Source organism: Neopsephotus bourkii, unplaced genomic scaffold (genome assembly GCF_033783945.1).
Source record: "Neopsephotus bourkii isolate Nb327-2 ecotype Australia unplaced genomic scaffold, CSIRO-AGI_Nbou_v1 NB_2, whole genome shotgun sequence".
Lineage (NCBI taxonomy): Eukaryota > Metazoa > Chordata > Aves > Psittaciformes > Psittacidae > Neopsephotus > Neopsephotus bourkii.
The window spans coordinates 595,258-615,837 of NW_026900519.1; the positions used below are offsets into that span (position 1 = coordinate 595,258).

At 45.9% G+C, this 20,580-nt stretch overlaps 1 protein-coding gene across 8 annotated transcripts in view; it reads right to left on the reverse strand.

Annotated features, from left to right (window-relative positions):
* The window catches only part of CRTC1 (CREB regulated transcription coactivator 1), a 40,139-nt gene that overhangs the window by 9,102 nt on the left and 10,457 nt on the right, over positions 1 to 20,580 (reverse strand). For 4 of the 8 annotated variants that reach the window (XM_061355243.1, XM_061354919.1, XM_061355084.1 and 1 more), the window contains exons 2-11: positions 12,414 to 12,530; positions 11,136 to 11,183; positions 8,139 to 8,276; positions 7,398 to 7,459; positions 6,602 to 6,696; positions 5,210 to 5,295; positions 4,782 to 4,825; positions 4,237 to 4,457; positions 1,476 to 1,651; positions 240 to 491 (exon numbers count right to left, since the gene is read on the reverse strand). In XM_061355243.1, the coding sequence (XP_061211227.1) occupies positions 240 to 491; positions 1,476 to 1,651; positions 4,237 to 4,457; positions 4,782 to 4,825; positions 5,210 to 5,295; positions 6,602 to 6,696; positions 7,398 to 7,459; positions 8,139 to 8,276; positions 11,136 to 11,183; positions 12,414 to 12,530 (1,239 nt within the window). The remainder of the gene's footprint in view (positions 1 to 239; positions 492 to 1,475; positions 1,652 to 4,236; positions 4,458 to 4,781; positions 4,826 to 5,209; positions 5,296 to 6,601; positions 6,697 to 7,397; positions 7,460 to 8,138; positions 8,277 to 11,135; positions 11,184 to 12,413; positions 12,531 to 20,580) is intronic. The other 4 variants (XM_061355163.1, XM_061355000.1, XM_061354760.1 and 1 more) reach the window with 3 other exon arrangements.

Sequence of the window (20,580 nt, forward strand, 5' to 3'; positions counted from 1 at the left end):
GGACACCATTCTACGAACATCTGGCCACCTTAAGCACACATTAAACCCAAGTTTCTCTCTGTAAAACATTAAAATGTGGATTGAACCAAACCCATTTTAAGTCTACCTCATTCTCTGCCTCAAAGGACAGTTATGGAAGGGTCTGCCCAGCCGGATCTCTGGCTCTAGGCTGTACACTGTTGGGTTTCCCACATGAAAGCTGTGTTGGGTGAAGTGTTCTGGGATGCAGCCAAGCTTACCGAGTTGATGTCTATTCCCATGGATGGCTGGGTCTGGCTACCCGGAGGTGACTGTGGGATGGTAGAAGGTACCGTGACAGAGAGCGGGGGGAGCTGTGCTCCTCGCTGTAAGCCAGAGGTCTGCATTAAAGGAGTGTTCTGAGGCAGGGTACTTGCCACCTGCGTCTGCTGCTGTTGCTGGGAAGTTGTCTGGGTAAAAAATGGATATGGGGGAAGCTGCTGCTCCAGAGACAATGCATCCATAGCCACGGCCTTGAAAAGAAGAACCAAAGTCATCCACGCTGACACATAATTCCCCTTCCCTTTCATGCACATCAACTTTCACTCTAAGAGAAATGCACTAAATCAGTCTCATCTTGCGTTTAAAAAATGTTACCTAAAGGTTCAGAAACAGTCCAGAACATAGAATCATAGAATAGTTAGGGTTGGAAAGGACCTTAAGATCATCAAGTTCCAACCCCCCTGCCATGAGCAGGGACACCTCACTCTAAACCATATTACCCAAGGCCTCGTCCAACCTGGCCTTGAACACTGCCAGGGATGAAGCATTCACAACCTTCCTGGGCAACCCATTCCAGTGCCTCACCACCCTAACAGGAAAGAATTTCCTCCTTAGATCCAATCTAAACTTCCCCTGTTTCAGTTTTAACCCATTACCCCTTGTCCTATCACTCCAGTCCCTAATGAAGAGTCCTCCCCCAGTATCCCTATAGTCCCCCTTCAGATACTGGAAGGCTGCTATGAGGTCTCCACGCAGCCTTCTCTTCTCCAGGCTGAACAGCCCCAACTTTCTCAGCCGATCTTCATATGGGAAAAGCCTTCAGATCACCTCCAGTGTACAATAAACAAATTCAACTATGCTCACAGCCCAGCTGAATGTGCAGGTCAGAAACTGATAATCCCATCACTCACAGAGTCACACTCAGGAAATCAGTTTCAAAAGCCATTTGAGCTTCACTCATGAATTAGAGAAATGTCTTTCAAAACCTCACCACTAACTTTGGGACAGTCACAGTAAAGTGTCCCAAGAGATGGTTTTTGCCACAGTTCTCAAAAGCAAAAGCAAAATCTGTCCCCTCTCCAAACCTCCCCCTTTGTAAGGTTCTGAATTAATGAACACACGATGAAGATGACAGAACAAGAGGAAGTTCCAGCCTTAGAGCCAGCTCCCCCCTGGGTACAGTAACACAACCAACCTGTGCTTGGAAACATGGAATTCTCCAAGTCAGTTCCTACCTGAGTAATGGGTGACAGAGGGGACAGCGTAGGAGACATCTGCTGCGACTGCGGCCGCCGGGAGTCGGCGCTCAGGGAGAGGGGGCTGACAGCAGCCGGGCGGTGCTGGGGGGCCGGAGCCGGCGGTGACATTCCTGCCAGGAAGGGACAGGAACAGAGCAATGGGTTAGTGACACCTGCATGGAGGTAATCCCAAAGTGATGAGAAGTGAACGGCCCCAGTAGGCAAGGCGCTGGATGCACCTCGGCCAGTGGGGCCGGAACACATTAGCTCATTGCAATTGATTCTGTCAGGCTGAAGAGCATCGGGATGAGGGGAAGATCCCTGTGGTTTACCCTGGACCCAAACCAGTCACTGTTGTTCAGGTTCACGCACAAACACTGGCTTGAAATGGCAATAGAGCAGCTTCGGTGGTTTACAGAATCCATCAGGATTGCTCTCCCACGCCTCCCGGGCTGCAGGCACTGATTCCAGGAAAAGCACCCTCTGCTCTATTTGTAAGGGCTCCAACTTGAGGAAGAAGGTAACAGATCGCATAACAAGACTAATCAGAGGGCACTTGAGAGATCCTAAAGGCAAACACCTCTTTAATGGAAAAAGCAGCAGAAAAACTGGTTACACAGGAAGTACTCCATCCTCAGTGCACAGGAAGGCAGGAAATATCCTTCACACCCCAAAGAGCCACGACCTGGCAGGAGGTAGGGATCAACAACTCAAGTGGTGTAACGTTTAAATTCCAGACCAAAATGTGCAAGCTCTGAAACCTCCCCTCTTTTCTGCCTCACCCCGAAGGAACCGAGACACCCTGGAAAGGGATTTCAGGCCAATCCAGCGAGCGAGCTGCTCCTCTGGAGCTGCCAGGAAGCAGGAATTCACAAGAGCCTGTGAGCTCCCAGGCACTTGGCAAACGTTCTGGGCTTCCAGGCAGGCTGCCAGGGAGCCAGGAAGCCCGGGCTGCCAAGGAGCCAGCAGGCAAACTGGCTCGAGCGGAGCGGATCCGGCAGGCTGCCTCCCTGCCATGTTTCCAAACCCAACCTGGCCCCACGGAACACGGCAGTGAACTGACAAGCTCAAAGGCACAAACGTGCTCCCAAAGGTCTTGGTAACCTCACAGGAGTTTGGTTCCCCAACTCCTCCTGGGGCAGGGCTGGGCAATGCACCCAGCTCCTGCAGAAGGTCCCAAAGCCTTTGTGTTCTCTGCTAAAGAGCTACAAATAAGAGAGGCGAGGAAGGTCTGAAAAAAATCAGTTTGAAAAGCCCCAGACACTGACTATGCCAATGATTAAACTATGGGATGGTCTCCAAAGAGGCACAGGAAAATCATCAATGAGTGGAGCTTTTTCATTTGTGATGCTTTGATAGATGTGGCAATGTTTTCAAGGCAATTATACACTTCCCAGGTCGGGTTTGAACCATTTACTCTGCTAATTATGGGCATGGCGAAACATTCAGCAACCCAGCCTGGCCTGACTCCATGCAAGTAGCTTGTTTCTTTTTACACACACTATAGCTCTGCCCAAGCGTTGCTTTTGAGCCCAGAACGCTTGGTAAGGGATGCTTAGAGCTGCTGTCTGGCTCCGTACGCAAATGGTTAAACCATCCTCTTGCTTCATGCTCAAGTACAACTGCTCAGTCAGAACCTGATGAGAATTATTTCCTTTTCCCAACATATGAGAGGGTTTATAAGTGGGTAAGGGAATCCTGCCTAACACAGGAAATCCACTTGTATTTTTGGATACAACGCCTCATTTCTAATCTAGGAATGATGCAACTGCCACTGACAATAACAATCCAGAGCCCTCAAGATCCAGTGCAATCCTTTAAGAAATCACAATCCCCAGTGGAGGCTATTTGCATGTAAAGTCCTGAAATGATCAGGAGATCAGGCTGAACTTGACAGACTTCAGTTTTAACACAGAGGCTCCTTCACTGAGAGCTGTGAGAGGTTAAGGGGTGCACTTGGCATTACTTCCCAAAGCCCCCCTGTATTATGCAGCCTGAATATTCAGGGTCTTTTCCAAACTTAAGCAGTCTAGCTTACAAAAACTAGCACACCTTGTGAAGGCTCCATGTTACTCCTGATTGCTCAGACAGGAAACTGGAGTCAACTGAAGCCAGCAATGTTCTCTCTCTAAAAGAATCCTCACATGGGGATGGAAACAAAAGGCCTACTCAAGACACTGCCATAAGATGAAGGCTGTGGGGGTTAAGGGCAGTGAATTACAAGAGAGGCTGCTTTGGGTTCTAGTGTCTGCTCTAAGTCTTATACATAAACTAGACAAAACCCAAACAAAAAAGCAGACTTGGGCACCAAGAACATGAGAAAAATCAAAGACAATTTGTAAGTCACATAATCAAAATGCAGCTTTTGCACTAACCTTAGAGCAGCTCCAGTCCCTAAAGGGGCTGCAGGAAACCTGGAGAGGGGCTAGGGACAAGGGATGTAGGGACAGGCCAAGGGGAATGGCTTGAACCTGCCCGAGGGGAGACTGAGCTGAGCTCTGAGGCAGAAGCTCTTCCCTGTGAGGGTGCTGAGGCGCTGGCACAGGGTGCCCAGAGAAGCTGTGGCTGCCCCATCCCTGGCAGTGCTCAAGGCCAGGTTGGACACAGGGGCTTGGAGCAAGCTGCTCCAGTGGAAGGGGTCCCTGCCTGTGGCAGGGGTTGGAGCTGGATGAGCTTTAAGGTCCCTTCCAACCCAAGCCATGCCATGATTCTATGATGATGGACAATGTGCAGAAGTGCCCCAGAGTTCCGCTCTTACCCTGACTGGCCGTGCTGATGCCCAAGTGAGTCAGATTGGCAGCAAGATTTCCGGTGCTATTGGAGCTACTCAGGGCTGGGAATGTGGATTCCTCAGGATCTAACGGTGTTGGGAGAGGGGAAGGGAAATGGATGTTTGTCAGGTCTGGCAGGGAGCCACCTGTGTTATGCGTAGCAGGAATCAGTGTTGTAGTGTTTTCCTGGTCAGCTGATGGAAAGATGCTAAATAAGGGAGAGAGAAAGAGAAAACAGGTCTCTGATTACAAGTCAGCTGGGACAAATCTTGTACAGTCTGTTTTGAAAAAGGAAGGTGGCACATACAAACTGCATATTGTACTATTTGTTATATTATCTATTGTAGTGCATAGCCAGAGATTTAGGATCCAAGGGGTCACTCATAGAGGCTCTGGCTTGTCTCGCATCTATTGCTCTTACACCATCTAAGGGCTTTTCAGAAAGCTCAGAAGCAGGAGGACATCCCACACACAACATCCTTCCTTAGAGATTTCAATGCTCTTTAGAAAAAAGAAATTGCTCAAAACTTACTTGATTCCTGGAACTTCACATGATTTAGGTCTCGATGACCCAGTCTAAAATAGAAGGAAGACACGTTTAAAGGCAAAGATCCTGCTGGAAATCAATGCTTAGGCTATACTCCAATTAGGAAGTTTTATTTAATACATTTGTACACAAGAGCTCTGTGAAACTCTTGGAAGAGACTTGTCACCTTTTCTACTTTACTGGCCCAACACAGCTCAAATGTAGAGTTTCTCCTGGTATCATCAAGCATGTGCACACACACATACACATAAAGTGCCTTTCTGAGCTAATGTTTAGTGACTTATTTCCAAATACAGCATTTAATCTCTAATCTCCGTAAGTACTTTGTTTCGGTTAACAATATTTAGAGCATTCATTGAACTAAATACAGTTAGAAAACAAAATGGGTACACTTTGGCATGGGAGATTCCTACCTTTTTAGTGTCCCATCCTTGCTTAGAGAGGGTTTTGTCTGCCTCAGAGGGGGTCTCCTCCATTCCAGGGACAGTCAGTAATAAAACTAAAGAATAAGACCAACAGGGATTGCGTCATATTAAGCTTCTCAGGAAGAAATGTTCAGGTTGGAAGTTTTAACCATTTGAGAATTCTGAAGTAACTTATCAGCACTGAATGTGAAAGAGTGGCACTGTTGGGAGATCAGAACTGAAAATAGGAACATCAGAAGAGACTAAAGTTGTATTTAACCAGCAAGGAGACATCAAAGGCTTCAAAATACAACAAAGCAAATAACACTTCAAAAATGTTGGCCTCCAATTTAGTCTCTAAATGGAAGGGGGTGTCTCAGAACCTAGTTTTTCCTGTCTTTTGCATTTTGCCAAGTGATGTACACCTGATGTTTAATGGGTGGCCAACAGGACAAATTCCAATGGGGAAAAATCTGGACCATCTTCCATAGGATAGAGAAATGCTATAAAGCTGTTCCTTCTCCATATTCATAGAATAGGAGTTTGTTCACAGCAAGCAACTGTTTCATCATGCTAATAGCAAGATGACACAGAAACAGCAAAAGAAAGCCCAGTCAGAGAGATGCATCACCAGAAGCCTTTAAGAGTGATGACTCTAAATCCATATTTACACAAGACTGCTTAAGGTGATCACTATTTAATGTTTTACAGCTCTGGAAGCACATGGAAGGGCTGCAGTACAGCTCAGACGCACCTGAGTGTTGGGTGTTCACCCAGCTCTGGGTGATTGTTTAAGGATTAAATTTCTCTGGGCAGATTTAAGAGCTTTGCATGTTTTTTCTTGTGCTGACAGCAGGAATAAGGGCCAGCAGAGGGCACCCGAATTGTTAGTGCTGGAGGGTTGAGCTGCTCCAGCTCCTAAGTCCAAATGGGATCAGAGGACTGGCTGCAAGCATCGCCTCTGAGGGTGTATTCACTGATCACAATCCCAGAATAACAACTAGATGAAGTCTTGCTACTTCATGATATTTACCCCTGACCACGAAACCCCTGTGACCTCTACACTTTGTCAAGAAGTCACTCCAAACTGCAAACCTCTAGTACCGCCGGCAGCAGCCTCACCACCGGGGTCCCACAGCTCACATTACTTATCCCCACGGGGCAAGGTCTTGGAATCACAGAATAAAGGGTTCAGGAAAATGTTCTGCCTTAGCTTTGCATGATCATTTCTGGATCTCAGTACTCAGAAGAGTAAATGTGGCTCTTTGCTCCAGTTCTTGTGTATCTGAATCTAGAAGGCATTACACATACGTGTCTTGACAGGAACAGGTGAACAGCAACACGTGTGCATGCAATCTGAAGTACAATGCTCTGCAAGCTACAGCTGTTTCCTCTCTTTACCTCTTTTCTGCTGTATGTCCTGTGACCCTCCTGTGAAGGACTCTTGCTGAGCTGGAGTCATAGTGCTCTGGTGCAAGGCAGAATCGGAATTTGTCCTGGAAAGAAGGCCAGAAAAATGAATTTTTATTGTCTCAGATTCATTTATTCAGATAAATGTAACCAACTCAGGAAAACCTGAACACTCTGCATTAAAAAACCCTACTCTATACATGGCACACACCAAGCACAATTTCCCCACGAAACCACCAATTCACAGAACAAATTCATTCAGGTTTGAAGAGCAATTGCTTCAACAATGGGATGGAGATTATCCACCACAGGATAAAGTGGTGGCTGTCACTACAGAATTATTTGATAAGCTTTGTTAAGATAATGCACGATCAAATAATGCAATTCTGAAGCTGAAAACTGCTTAGAAATACTTTGGTTATACCAGTCTTTGAAAAGAAAACATCCCTGTTTCACAAGGAGGGGAAATGACTCAAACTCGAAGGCTTGCAAGGGCAGACTAACCCAGCTTCTGCGCAGGCAGAAACACCCAGGTCTTTGACAGCTCAATTTTGGGGTATGCCCTGGAACACCCAGCAAGATTTGCCTTTGCAAAGATGCCATTAGCTGAAACAGCTTCATTTGAAAGGCAGGGCATCTAAAACATTAAGCATAATAGGAGAAAAAAACTAATTCTAAATTCAGGAAGGCAAATTTAGGTGGCAAAATGCTGTGGGGAGCAACCAAGGCTTCTGTTGGACGTGATAGTGTTGTGGGATCAGGGAACACAGACAATTGGGCTACCAACCTTCTCCAGCTTGTGTCTGAGGGAGGTGACAGATACACAGTGCCATACGGACAGCTGTCCACGTGACTCCAGCAGTTAAGGGAAGAACAGCACTTGCTCACTCAAGGAGGAAGCCTATTTGAGATCTTTCCCTGAGGAATAATTCAAATGACCCTGTCAGAACCACTGCGCTCCCATGGGAAAGGCAAGCAGCCTCCTTACGGGGAGCAACCTGACTTTAAAAGGACACTCAAAACAAAGCACTATCTGGACTGCCGTAATGCCTGAGCCACAGGTCAAGCTGTGCCAGCACCTCAGCACCCACAGGGAAGAACTTCTGCCTAAGATCTCATCTCGGTCTCTCTGATGGAAGATTAAAGCCATTCCCCCTTGTCCTGTCCCTACAGGCCCTTGTCAAAACCTTGTAACCCTGTTGTAGAAGGCAACTAAATCTGTCGGGCACAATTTGCCCTTAGTGAAGCTATGCTGGCTGTCAGCAATCACCCCAAGGATCTCAGTCCCTCTCAGCTTTGTGTGTATCCCCACTCAGAGCTGAGGAAACTGAGAAAGTAAGTGCTTACTTCATAGAGTAGCACGTATTTACAGGCTAGATCACAGCTCAGCAAAAGCAGATGACATTAACTGAGATGGGAAGCAACTCTGCTGACAGGTGAGGAGGGAGGAAGAAGGGAACTGTAAGAAGTGGGAAGTGATGCTGTGGAAAGGGCGGGTGTCCCCACCAGCTCCTGAGCCAAAGGATATTTGTCTTCCATGTTTATCCACGGAGAGCGGGCGGCGATGCGGGGAGCCGAGGCGGTTTCTGTCACGATACACTCTGTCCACCAGCCCGTGGTGCCGAGTTGTTCTGCTCGTGTCCAGCCCCGAGGACTGAAAAGGAGTCTGAGAGACACAAATGAAATTAGAAGCAGAAAACCACAGGCAGGAGCAGTCTGCCCAGCCCCCAGTCATCTGTATGCAAGGCTGTGTTATTCTAAGGAATGAAACTCAAAAAGGATATGGGCAGTGTAACCGTGTACATGTTTCCTTCACTATCACTTTCATAATAGCCATGGAAAGCAATTACTAAGGCTCTCTCTTCCAGACAGGGATCAGAGACAAGTGGAGGCAGACCATGCTAGACCTGCCCTGGCACACATCAGCGCTGCTCTCCAGCCTTTGTAGCTCTGCAATACCACCGTGAGCATGGCAGGAGCCTCCTGATAACTGCTGGGTCCATTCCCTCGGTGCAGCATGCAGCATGCATCCAGAAGGAACATGCTGACAACCAGAGCTTCAACTCCAAGGGCAGGAGATGCAGGAAGGAGATGCACAGTGAGCCTAACGTTCACCAGAACACGCCACGTTCTCTCAGAGCCTCCTTTCACCCCTCCTCTCAGTGTGATTGTTTTAAGGGGACACTGATAGAATTAAGAGAAAAGCAGTTTCCTTCCTCCTCTGTCTAGAAAAAGTTAGAGCATCCAGTAAGTGATTTTCATCTCGCTCAGGCTGCACCTGGGTGGGTTGATTCCACTTTGAGCCCTGTCACTGCCATTATCTGGAGAGCATTCACTTGTCAGTAAGTGAATGCAGAGCATGAGGACGGCAGAGGAGGGACAGGGAAGATGAATTCCCAGGCAAAACTGGAAAACTCCTGTGTTTTCAAAAGCCCTTCCCAGTGAATACCTGTGGGGCAGGAAAGGAAGTACCAAATGGTCCCACTCCAACAGCAATATATGGGTCTCTGGGGGAAAAAAGGCTCCACAGCCTTCCAGTGATTGCCAATGTGAACAGCTTTGCTGAGTCCCTCAACACCATCTGTTTGGAAAGCCAAATTTTCCTCCTCCATTCAGGTGCTGCACGTGGCAAATGCACTGTCCTGTCTGCCAAGCCACAGAACCATCTGGCTCCCATGTCAAGCTTTTGTCTCTGCTGCTTTTCTTCTCTCCCAAGTGTCCGGTTTGGGCTGTTTCACTGAGGATTTCTAACAAGTTTCACAGTTCTTTTTCAGTGTTTGGTTTGTAAGAACTTTCTAAAGTCCTTCTACTATTTAAAACTCTTCTCTAGTCAGCAAATATTAGTCTCCTCTCCCTCTAGGCACACACAACCTGGGTTAATACCAACGGATGCAAAGAGGCTGCGGTGTTTATTTGCTCGTTTCAGGGCCAACACTTTATATGCAGCAGAATATTGCTTAAGTCAACATGGGGCTAGGAAGGGAGCACAGTGACTTTTTACTGTTCTCTCAGCCATTAAGATCACGGTGTTTTGCTCCAGTTCCTTAGCAAGTCTGACTTCCTTCTCTGCTGACTTAGAAACCTCAAGTCCCAGCATCTCAGTTTTAAGTCACTTAAATTAAAACATCTTGGTTTAATCTCTGCTGCAAACACTGAACAACAATCTGGTTCTACCTAACTGGCACCACACAGAGCTGGGTGTATTTGTAGCTCCAAAGCAACAATAAAAGGTCTCAAACTCTTCCTTGTCCTGTTGTTGCATCAATTCTACCCCAAAAGGCAGCAAAATCTGCAAACACACGCGTGCTTGGAAGGTCAACAGGAAAAGCAATTTCCTCTGCCAGTGGTCTCAACCACAGCGTTGCTAAAAAGGGAGAAGCCAGTTTGGAGCATACAGAATGCAGAGCTCACCTGGAATTTCAAAGGAAGCCAATGCATGGGAGTGTACAGACAAAGAGCTGAATGCAAACACTTAAGTTTCCGCTGGTTTTGGTACCATTTCTGTATTAAAGCCACAACAAAAATCCAATGTGAGTGCAACACAGGCACAAGTAAACAGGGACCGAGCCCCATCACACGGCAACAACTTCCAGAGCAAGGAATTTGGGGGTGATGCTGTTCTCTGGCTTCCCAGGACCAAAGATCCCAAGTGAATCCTTGACTTGCTCATGGAAATCAGAAAAGAACGAACACTTGAGACAATGGCAATCACCTCCAGCAGCCATCCCAGGAAACCTCCTCTGGAGCAGAGACCAGGCAATGCACCTTCACTGCAATCCCCATCCCCACAGGGCACCTGGTACTTCACTAGAGTAAAAAGCTGTGATTTTGAAAGCAGAGCAGATCTGAGCATGGATTTGGATGCTCAGGGTCTTTATTTGGAAAATTAAGAATTTGGCCTGTGTCACGTCCCTGAGAGACATTCAAGGATTTGAGATCAGAACTAAAACTCCACAAAACACTGAAAAATAAGAGAAAAAGACAGACAGGAAGGAAAAAGCTCTAAAGCAACAGTGTCCCTTTAAGATTTATCAAGACATTTACTTCCGAAGTAAAAATGAGTGAGGTGGCTGAGGGGGAAGGAGGGGGAGTGGTACCCGCTGCCAGTTCACATCTCAGTGCCTCCTGGTGACAAGCAGCATTGGGTCATCATTCTGCCTTTCCCAATGGAGCTCAGCATGCAGGCTAAGAGCACATGCTTGGAGATTGCTTAAATCACAGGCCAAGACAGTTCAAGTAAACCACCGTCTGCATCAAATGAATCCCCCATACACCAGAAGTAACCACATGACAGACCACAGCAAGTCCAGGGAATCTGTACAGAGCTTCTTATGCATGTTCCAAACTGGGATGCATGGCAAAACCTGTATTTATGTGACAGACCAGGCCTCCTTTGGAGCTGGGAGGGTGAATCAAATAAATACTGTGCATAGCAAAGTGTAAGGGGTGCTCCAATACGTATCTGCCTGGGCAAAAGCACTCCAGTCCCAGATATGTATCTGCACAAACCTAAGTGCTTGTTTACCAAAGAGACAGGAACTGCTCCAAAGGCTTCTGCCACAGCTCCGTTGTGCTGTAAATGCAAAGAACCAACATTCTCAGATACTAACACTCCACCAGAGGCAACCAGACAGGCTTCCCCTGCTCCAACAAGTATCTGCTGGCAATTTCATCCTATTTCAGCTTGAAACTGAAAAACCTGGCCAGATTCGGCCCTGATTCAGACACATGGGTTCATGTTTCCACTTGTCACCATTGTTATCTGTAACAGGATCACCTCTGGGTATTTTCTGGGGGATGTGCATGAACACTGTGCAAACCCTGGAGTTTAAGGACAAGTTGCTTCTGTCTCGTCCTTCAGTCACTTCGTAAATGTTTAAATATTCACTTTCAAGCCCCCTGTTATTTCCAGGGCTAAAGGAATCTATGGAATAACTGTCATTAATGGCCACCAGGCACAGGAATACTGAAATGCTGTTGCTTGAAAAGACAAGGAACCATGAACCTCCTTCCCAAGAAACTAAAGACAAAACCTTGAAGAGCTCAGCCCCTTGCGGAGTCAGACCCAGAACTCTGTGACATTACAAACCCTGCACTGTGTTCCCTGAAGGCAACCAGATTAAAATAGCCACTGGGCTCTCCTGCTGCACAAGACTCCAGCTTTTAACCTCCACCTATTCAGCTGCCTACATGGATTTCAAAAGGCAGTTAGAGGGAGTCATCCATTTCTCTGTATTTATTGATACAGACTTTAGCAGAAACCCACAAACTGCAACGTTTTATTCCTGCCACATCCTTATGAAGGAAAATGTAAATGGTACTACTCAAAAAAAGAGAACTAATGCAGGAACTTTAATTATTATGAGTACCCAAAATCAAATGACTATAGAAATCAGGAGTCCCAAAAGCATCCATCACCTAATCCTAACCCCTGTACATCATCTTCTGTCCAAACATGCTTACTAACAGCAAAGCATTCACAGGAAACACTGACATTCTCTGTGGTGCATTACCTCTGGAGTCACAACAGCAGGGGAAAGAAAAGCCAGCACTTCCCTACATCTAATTTTCAGCCAGCCCAAAGAAAACGGGACTATTCTGATACCTGTCTGTGTCCCATTCCCATTCTTCTCTCCCCAAACCCATGCATTGCTTCCAATGAACATGCACCCCACTTGGGGGGTACCTTCTTCCACACCCCCACTGTGCTTTCCAGATCACCTGGCACGAGGCAAAAATAGATCCAGACACAGCATTAACCAACACAAAGAAAGAAACACCCTACACAAAGAAAGCAACTCACCTGGAAGGGGAGATCCATGGCACTGTTCCCAATCTGATTCACATTTGGCAGTGACCCACCGTAGTACTGGCCACGACTCTGTCCCAGTTGCAAGTATTGGGTTTTTTGCAGCTGTAACTAAAAGAAGAGAAGGAAAGTGTAAGGGGAACTCGTTTATTTTCCAGCTGGTTTAAGTGACTCAACTGACAGCATGTCCGTTACCACCGAGAGCGGACACCATCTATAAACAGCGTGAACTCAGCTTCAGCGAGTGAATGTCAACCTCCTCTGCAAAGCCCAGCTGGCAAACTGCCACCTCAGGTCTTGTGTGATAGTGTGAAGAGATGGGAGATAAAGCAACTTCATAGTCAGCAATCATATTTCATTTCCAACAAATAACCACCACGGGAAACCACATGGCTCTGTGTCACCTGCCCTCCTGAAAGCCAGGGTGTAAGAACCCGTCACAGCCTGATCATGGCTCTAACATCAAAGTGAACCAGCTGCTGATGTGTGTGAGACACAAATCAAAGTCATCTTCATTTAGGGTATTGAGGATACTGTTCAATGAAATGCTCAGCCTTCTAGCAATCCAGGTGATGGAGATGTTACAGCAAGTTGTAGCTTTCCACCATTAGGTAAGAGTTCTGACTTCTTGCACCAGGAAAAGCCCTGGAGGAAGGGCAGAGACAGGATTCCAGAGACAACCCAACCAACCAAAGAAATCAGCAAAGAATTCCTTACTAACCAGGTGTCCAGGAAACTAAAGGTGACACCCTGCAACGGTTCTGTTAGCACCAGGGATCACTCTTCAGTGCTGAATGAACCTCGCCGCTAGAATATTCCAGTAAGCAATCCCATAGTTGTACACGTTGCTGGTGTCCAAGGTATGCAAGAGAGAGCTGCTGTTTCTACTCCAATGCCAACTTATTTTCCTTGTCACTTCTTTCGGAAGGCTGCACTGCTCAACAGCTCTTCAGTGAGCTGCAGGGTTTGATTCACCTCCTGTCAGTGGCCTCTCTCTGGTTTTTAGTTTAGTAGCACCAATATTTAAAACCATTTCTCATTCAGGTCTGTTGTTCTCACTCGTCACATCTAGATTTAACACCATGCTGGCACCAAAGCCCTGTTTTACACTGATAAAGCAGAACTTGCAATCATCTGAACCCAAGGATGCATTTTTCAAGGACTCAAGAGACTACACTTACAGTAGCAAAGAAACGAGCTTACATAAGGCCCTCTCCTCCCACTGTGGAGGAGTACGTATTTTATAATGTATGTTGTTCCTCACTACATGTCAACTGGCTGTTTTTGCACTCTGAAAGGCAAGAACATTCCTAGATTGGTAGCAAAGAATTGTTTAAAGACTAAATGTTCAGATCTTGGACTAGCTGCAGGTTGGTTGCTAAGGTACTGTTGTGTGTACATCAACAAATCTGCTTTAGTTTCATTCAAGGCGACACGAAGCCTTTCCCTCGCAATGCCAGGATTTTGAAGAGCAAAGTTGGGAAAAGCACTAGAAAGAGCAGGATCCCCCCAAATGGGTGTCTATTTACATAGCTGGGGCTTCTTTTCTTCACACTTTCTTCAAGCAAAGGAAATGGCAGGATGGAAAGGAGTGGCCCTGCCTCTACAGCTTTACCACAAAGGCCCTGAGGTTGAGTGAAGATGTTTGTAGCGAAGGGAAGGAAGAGCTGGTGCTTTCCGTGTTGACAATGAGTCCTCTGATAAGCCACACACAGATGCTGAGCGGTGCTGACAGCGAAGATGCCACACTACACACTGATAGCACCGAGACAGCACAGAGAAAAGGGACTGGTTTGCCTAGATCATGCCAACACTTAGCATTAAGACAGCCCTTGAAGAGAGTAGGAGAAAATAAGATCACCCTGAATATTCTTTAAAAGCTATCCCTAGGAAAGCAACTCAAATACCTTTAATTCACAGATCTCCCCTGGAAGTCACCAATTTCCAAATATACACACAGCTGAGGGACTGAATGAAGCCAAAACTCACAACACAGCTCTTGGAGATGACACCTCTCAGGGGAAGGGGCACGCTCAGGAGCCTCAGCTATTCAGGCAAGATCCCACTCACAAAGTGGCTCACGGGGTTGTCTTAACAAAAGGGCAGATAAATCCCCTCAAGCCCAAAGACAGAAGCCATTCACAGTGTGCTGCATGAAACACTTCAGAGACTCCACCTGGAAAGCAGGAACCCCCCCTGCTTTGCTTGTGCCATCTTTTGACACGCAATCACAACCCAGCAGTAGATGGGACGAGGGAAAGGCTCCGTTCTGGTGTCACTGCGTGAGTCACAGCCCCTCGAACTCCGAGCTGCAGCTCCCCAAAAGCACAACATCAGAACTAGCTGTGCTTTTCGCCTGGCCCCTACATATGGTTTTGTTGTTAAAAAAAGGCTTGCTTGGGATTTGTGCCAAACCTTGAAGTAACTGCTTCAACAGGTGTTGGGTTCTTTTAAAGAACCTACTATAAGGCACCCAGGAGGGGGTGTTGCTTTATGGTTTTTTAATGCTTTGGCCTTCCCCAGCCTATACCTACCTCAAAGCATAAAGTAACAAGGGAGGTCACGACCATTTGTCTTTCCACTGCAGTTAAACCATGGGAATGAGGAAACACAAGACTGAGAACTACAGCACTTCTCAGAACCTGGCTCACTGAGTGCCTTCGCTCTATCATCAATTTTAGGAACATTACCTTCGATAAACACTTCTGGAGACCTGTGCCAAAAAGAACAAAACTGATTGCTTGTTACTGCTCTCATGTATCATGACACCAGCATGTAGATCTGTATTTGTTCCCCTCTTCAGCCTCTGAACAGTGAGTGGCCCCCAGACTACACAGTTTATTGGAGACCATCAACAACTGCCACTTGCAATCTGTGAAGATCAAGCACGAGCAGAGCAACCCAGCTTGGGAGCACCTCACATCTCCACTTCTGTAGCTGGTAAGAAAGCATTTGGAAACACTGTGATGTTAAGGCATTACTGTCATTCCAAGGAAAATCAGCTTATGTTTTTCAGTGCAGAGGATCAGCAAAAACAACCTGCAAATTCCACTGTCATGCTCTGAGATAACTCAGGAGTCTCGAGTCTTACTAAGGGGACCTATGCACAAAGAAAAGCAGCACTGAAAATGAGAAGAGGCATTGGTTGTGACTAAAATGAACACTTCTGCTTCTCCCTGTACCTTGTGAGGTGCATGAAGTACATTACACAATCTGGGGCTTGGGGTTGGGTTTGAAGAGGGGGATTGTGGGGTTTTATTTTAGAAGAAATAAAAAGGAAGAAGCCTTTTCTTAATAGAAAAATTCAGATTACTCTTCAAATGTTAACAAGTCTCATGACAACTCCAGCTTCATCTCCTGGGCTTACATTCAATTAGTGGCAATTTGCTTTCTATATGAATTCAGATAGTGAAGTATGATAATAAATTACTTAGTGCTCACCAGATACATTAATTTCTTGAACCACGAGAACTTAGTGACTCCACATTACAGCTTCTCCACTTATGTATTATGTGGCCAAGATAACAGAACCCTGACAGCTGAAAACACTGTTAAATATCCTAGGTCTTTCCTGAGAAAGCTTTTGATAAAGGATAAGCTTTTGCTTGTTAAACCATTTTGTTCCTGTTTAGCATTCTTGTTCAGATGCGTTTCCCAAATGACAGATCCTAACTGAATCGGTAATTTCCCCTCCACCAGCACGTCTCTTCTGCTGCTTAAAGAAAAACAAGATGATCTTAAGCTGAAGTCCAATGTAAACATTAAAAGTCATATAGTTCTGCACAAGCAGTTGTCTGGAATAGCTGGAAATGTTCCCCTATTGAAAGGCTGACACACCATCGGTTCACCAGGTTTGGAGTCACGACAAAACCAACAGATCTCTGCAAAGGTGCAGGAGCAACAATCTGCAAACAGCAGCAGCATCTTCACAGCAGCAGGAAGGGACTCATCACCTTCCCATGTAGCAATCAGGAATTTTGCAAGCAATTACATCCTAACCTCAGCTCACAGCGGAGTAACACGACAGCACCTTACTGTGGTGAACGGAACTGGGCACACAGCTGGTGAGAATCAACAATATCAGATCTAACACAGGCCATTTGTACAAACTACCTGTTCTATTTAGATTGGGTTAAAGTTTGCTGGATAAAGTTGTGTTTGTGGGGAGAGAGTCAAGTTATACAATTAAAAATAGTAATATTAAAGGAGAGAAACATGGCCCTAAAAGGACATCCAGCTTTCCTATGGACTTCCTAAGTGTCCAGAGCATGCAGATGGGACTCAAAGGAAGCATTTATTAAAATCCAACATTTCAACTTCTCTAAATTCTTCCCCCCAAAATCCAGGGCAATTACAAACTTCTGGACAGCGCTTCACTGCAACCGAACAGCAAACCTGACACCGGAATTCAGCCCCAATCCCCCAGAATCCTTTCTGTCAAAATGCCCTTTTTTAATACATAAGAATCTGATTCCCATAACTGTAATAAAAGGGTGGAGTGTCCGTTTGATAAAAACCCCTGAGAGGTCTGATGAATACAGGAAGTAAGATTTCACGATAACTGCTCTGTGGCGCTTGCAGTTTTCATCTCAAGCCTTCTTATGAATTGTAGCTTTGCACTTCAGAAAGCTCTTTCCTGCATGCTCAGGCCGATCAGCACAAAACCAAGTGTAGATTAAAATGAAAAATGCAGTATTAAAGCTTAATTGCAAATTAAATTCTGTTTAAAGGATTAACTGGAAGTTGTAGAGGCTGCATTAGTTAAATCCTGTTGGTTCAAATCAGTTCAAAGCCTCCCCTTGGTCACGTCTGAAGTTTCTCAGGAAGCCTTTCTCCTGAAGCACCCAGAGGCAGGACCCGCCAGAGGAAAGGACAGACAGTTGTTCAGAGGTCTTAAAATAAGTGGGATTCATCTGGCAACTTCAGGAACACATCACTGCTATTTCCTGATCTCACCTTAGGAATGAACTCACCGCACAGCTCCTGGTAGCAAGGTCTCTGAAAAGGCACTGATACCACTCCTTTTGGCCTCTAAAGCCAACGACAGTCAGTAGGGACCAAGTGCCCTTTTATCCTCAGAACTGCACTTCCTAAGTTACACAGGTAGGGCAGCGAGAGAGAAACTTTCCAGGTCAAGCATCCATTCCCTGAGCAAGCAGGAGGCTGGGAGGCTCCCAACGCACTCATCCCAAACCACTCATCTGGCTTGTTTCTCCAGTGTGATATTAAACAGCACGTCAAACAAACCCTGAGACAAGTCAGTTACTCAGCGGAATCCCTGTGGAAGTGTTTTCTTCAAAGGGAGATTTCTTCCCATTCACAATCCTCATGTTGATAAGTAAAGCAAATAGAGACTTAAAAAGAAAGATAAGTTAACATCAGTTTAATGATTCATAGTTATTGCATTTAGATTTAGCAGCAACAGAGCTGCCAGCTAAAACTCTCCTTATTACCCCTCAACTATTACATGTAAAGAGCCCTTTACATTTGTGTCCAAGTTGCCAAAAACTATCCAACCATTAAATAACTGCTTTGACCACCAAAGAGCTTGGCTCCTCCCTTCCCCTCACACGAACCCTCTTCTGTTAATACCCAACGCTGGATCAGAGTTTGAATTTGAATACTCTGAGCTTGCTACCCAGCCACTTCCTAACATCATCTACATCAAAATAACTGCTCATTTACTAAACCCACCCGCCATGAAAGCTGTCTAGATTTATCTCACTAAATGAGAAAGGATTCACAGATCAATAAGAGGAGAATCCTGGTAAGCCAAGGAAAAGAAAAGCTAAATGTGAGCCACTGTTTGGTTAATTATAGCAGGTATTCAGGTGCTAGTCCCTCTCTCCATCACCAGACCCAGAAACAAACTCATTAAAGCCAAGATCCTAAAATTAATACCAATAATGAGAAGACACAGAAAATTATTAGCAGAGAAGAGTTCCATGAGCAACGGAGGATGCAGTTTTATAACATAACCGAGCAGACTGCACCATGCAGAATGGTCCCAGGGCTCTGCCTGCCTCCTCTTCCCCAGGGACAAGCTACAGCCCTGCCCCTCTCCTTGAACCAGGGCTCTTATGACCTGAAAGAACTCTGGTTGAAGCAGCCGAGCTTGCAGAAAAACATCTCTGGAGGTTAGCTTGGTTTCTCTTAACTTGCTCACCCCACAGCCACAAACCGGACATTCAAAGCATCCGCTTCTATTTTCCTGCTTGCATCTTAGTGATCCTTCTATAAAATGAGGCTTCATCACAACATTGTAAAGATTCCAGTGGTTTTGAAGGACTCAGATCCCTCACAGAGTGAGGAGTGGAGCGCTTCCCCAGGGGTTTCATTATCCTACCAGCAAACCAGAGTTTGACTGGTGCACCCCAAAGCCCAGGGCAACACACGACAATGTGGTTAAATCCAGACATTCCACAGCCTCCCACCAGCCACCACTCTCTGAATAGGTGCCTGAAGCAGAGATGGGTGTCTATTTGCAATTGTAGCCTTTATCTTTCATTTTCCAAGGAAGTGCAATGATATCAACACTTGCCCTCCCATCTGAGCACCTGCAGTGGGTATGTGACAGACATTCCTCTTCAACCCAAAGAATGTCCTGGTAAGACAGGGATATAAACCTGACAATGTCAACCCATGTCTTTTAGAGCACTAAAGCTACTCTATCTACTATAAGGGAAAAGGTGCAGCTTAATACAACACACTGATTCTCTAGGAAAAGGCTTGACCTGAGCTGAAATTCGAGCTGAAAACTAGCTCGAATTACACTGAGAGATGCAGTCTATAGCCCCTCAGAGTTAACCCATGCTGCAGATATGAAAAGGGAACTCCCAAACCTGTTTTCCAAACGTGTGTTCCTCTCCAAATCAGAACACATGCAAACATGCCTTCTGCAAAGCAAGCGACACTGTGCTTGTATTTCTGTGTGATCAACCCCTCATGGCAACAACGACGCAAATGCAACACAAGGAGTAATGCTGGAGTAGGAGCTTAGTTAGCTGCTTCACAATTCTTCCTGCCTGATGGAGACAGACTGCACAGACTCATTTATCAAAGGAAAAGAGAAGAGAATCCCTTGCATTTCTCTCATTCGGGCTGTCACAATCAGGAAGAAACGCCATCAAGCCAGATTTCTCAAGTAACTTATTTCCTGCAGTTTCAAATACTGATCCAACAGCAGCAGTGGATCCAAACGCACAGCTGTTCCTCCAGGAAGACTGCTAAAGGAAATGAAGTCTGAAGTTTAGAGGAAAGGTATAATCCGCAGTGATAGCAGCTGCTTCGTCTGGGTCACTTGGGACTGCAAGCATTCCATCAGCAGCTCTGTAACAAAATGTTTTGCAATGGGTTGTTGGGGGGGGGGGTAACTTTAGGATGTTTTTATTGTCATAAAAGTGAAGTTTTTAGCACTGGCTGGAAACAGAGAAGTGTGGACAAGCAGAGCAGAAGTTTCCCTTGTTGCCTCTGCCAATCACATTTGGCCTTCTCATGCTATCAGCACCCTCGCGCAATAGGTACTGCAGGGAGCATCCTCCCAGGCCAGGACAGGAAGCCAAGTGTCTACTACAAACTAAGTGAGAATTACCACGAGAAAATCCAGCCATATGGTATGAACTGGATTTGAACCCCTGCTCTTAGAACTGCTACATCATTGTTTACTCTTCCATCACCATAACTGTCATTTAAGTCACTTTCAAGTATTTGTTCCATTATCACATGGACGTGTCAGGACACAGACTCTGCAGCGCGGCCAAACATAGCCATTAAAAACAGAGATTTCAGGAAAGAGAGGGAAAAAAATGCATTTTTGCTGGTTTTTTTCTCTTAGGGAAGGAATCTGTTGGAATCTGTCGGAATTTAGCAGCCACAGAAGAGCAACAGCTTTGTCTCTGCCACACTGAAACACTTCACAACCATGTCTTGACTCAAAGCAGAGCTGCACACACAAGGCCAGCACTGCACTTGACTTTGACTGGTGGATAGCTATAGTACCCTACCTAATACACAGCTCAAGGTCTGAGGGGTTTCCCTGTGCACTAGAATACCCAAATTTTCTCAAAGACTTCAGAAATCACTAATGAATCAGGAGGTGAGACATTCAAGGACCAGAACCAGCCTGTCCCTGCTCACAGGAACTGAGTACCAGGATCTACAG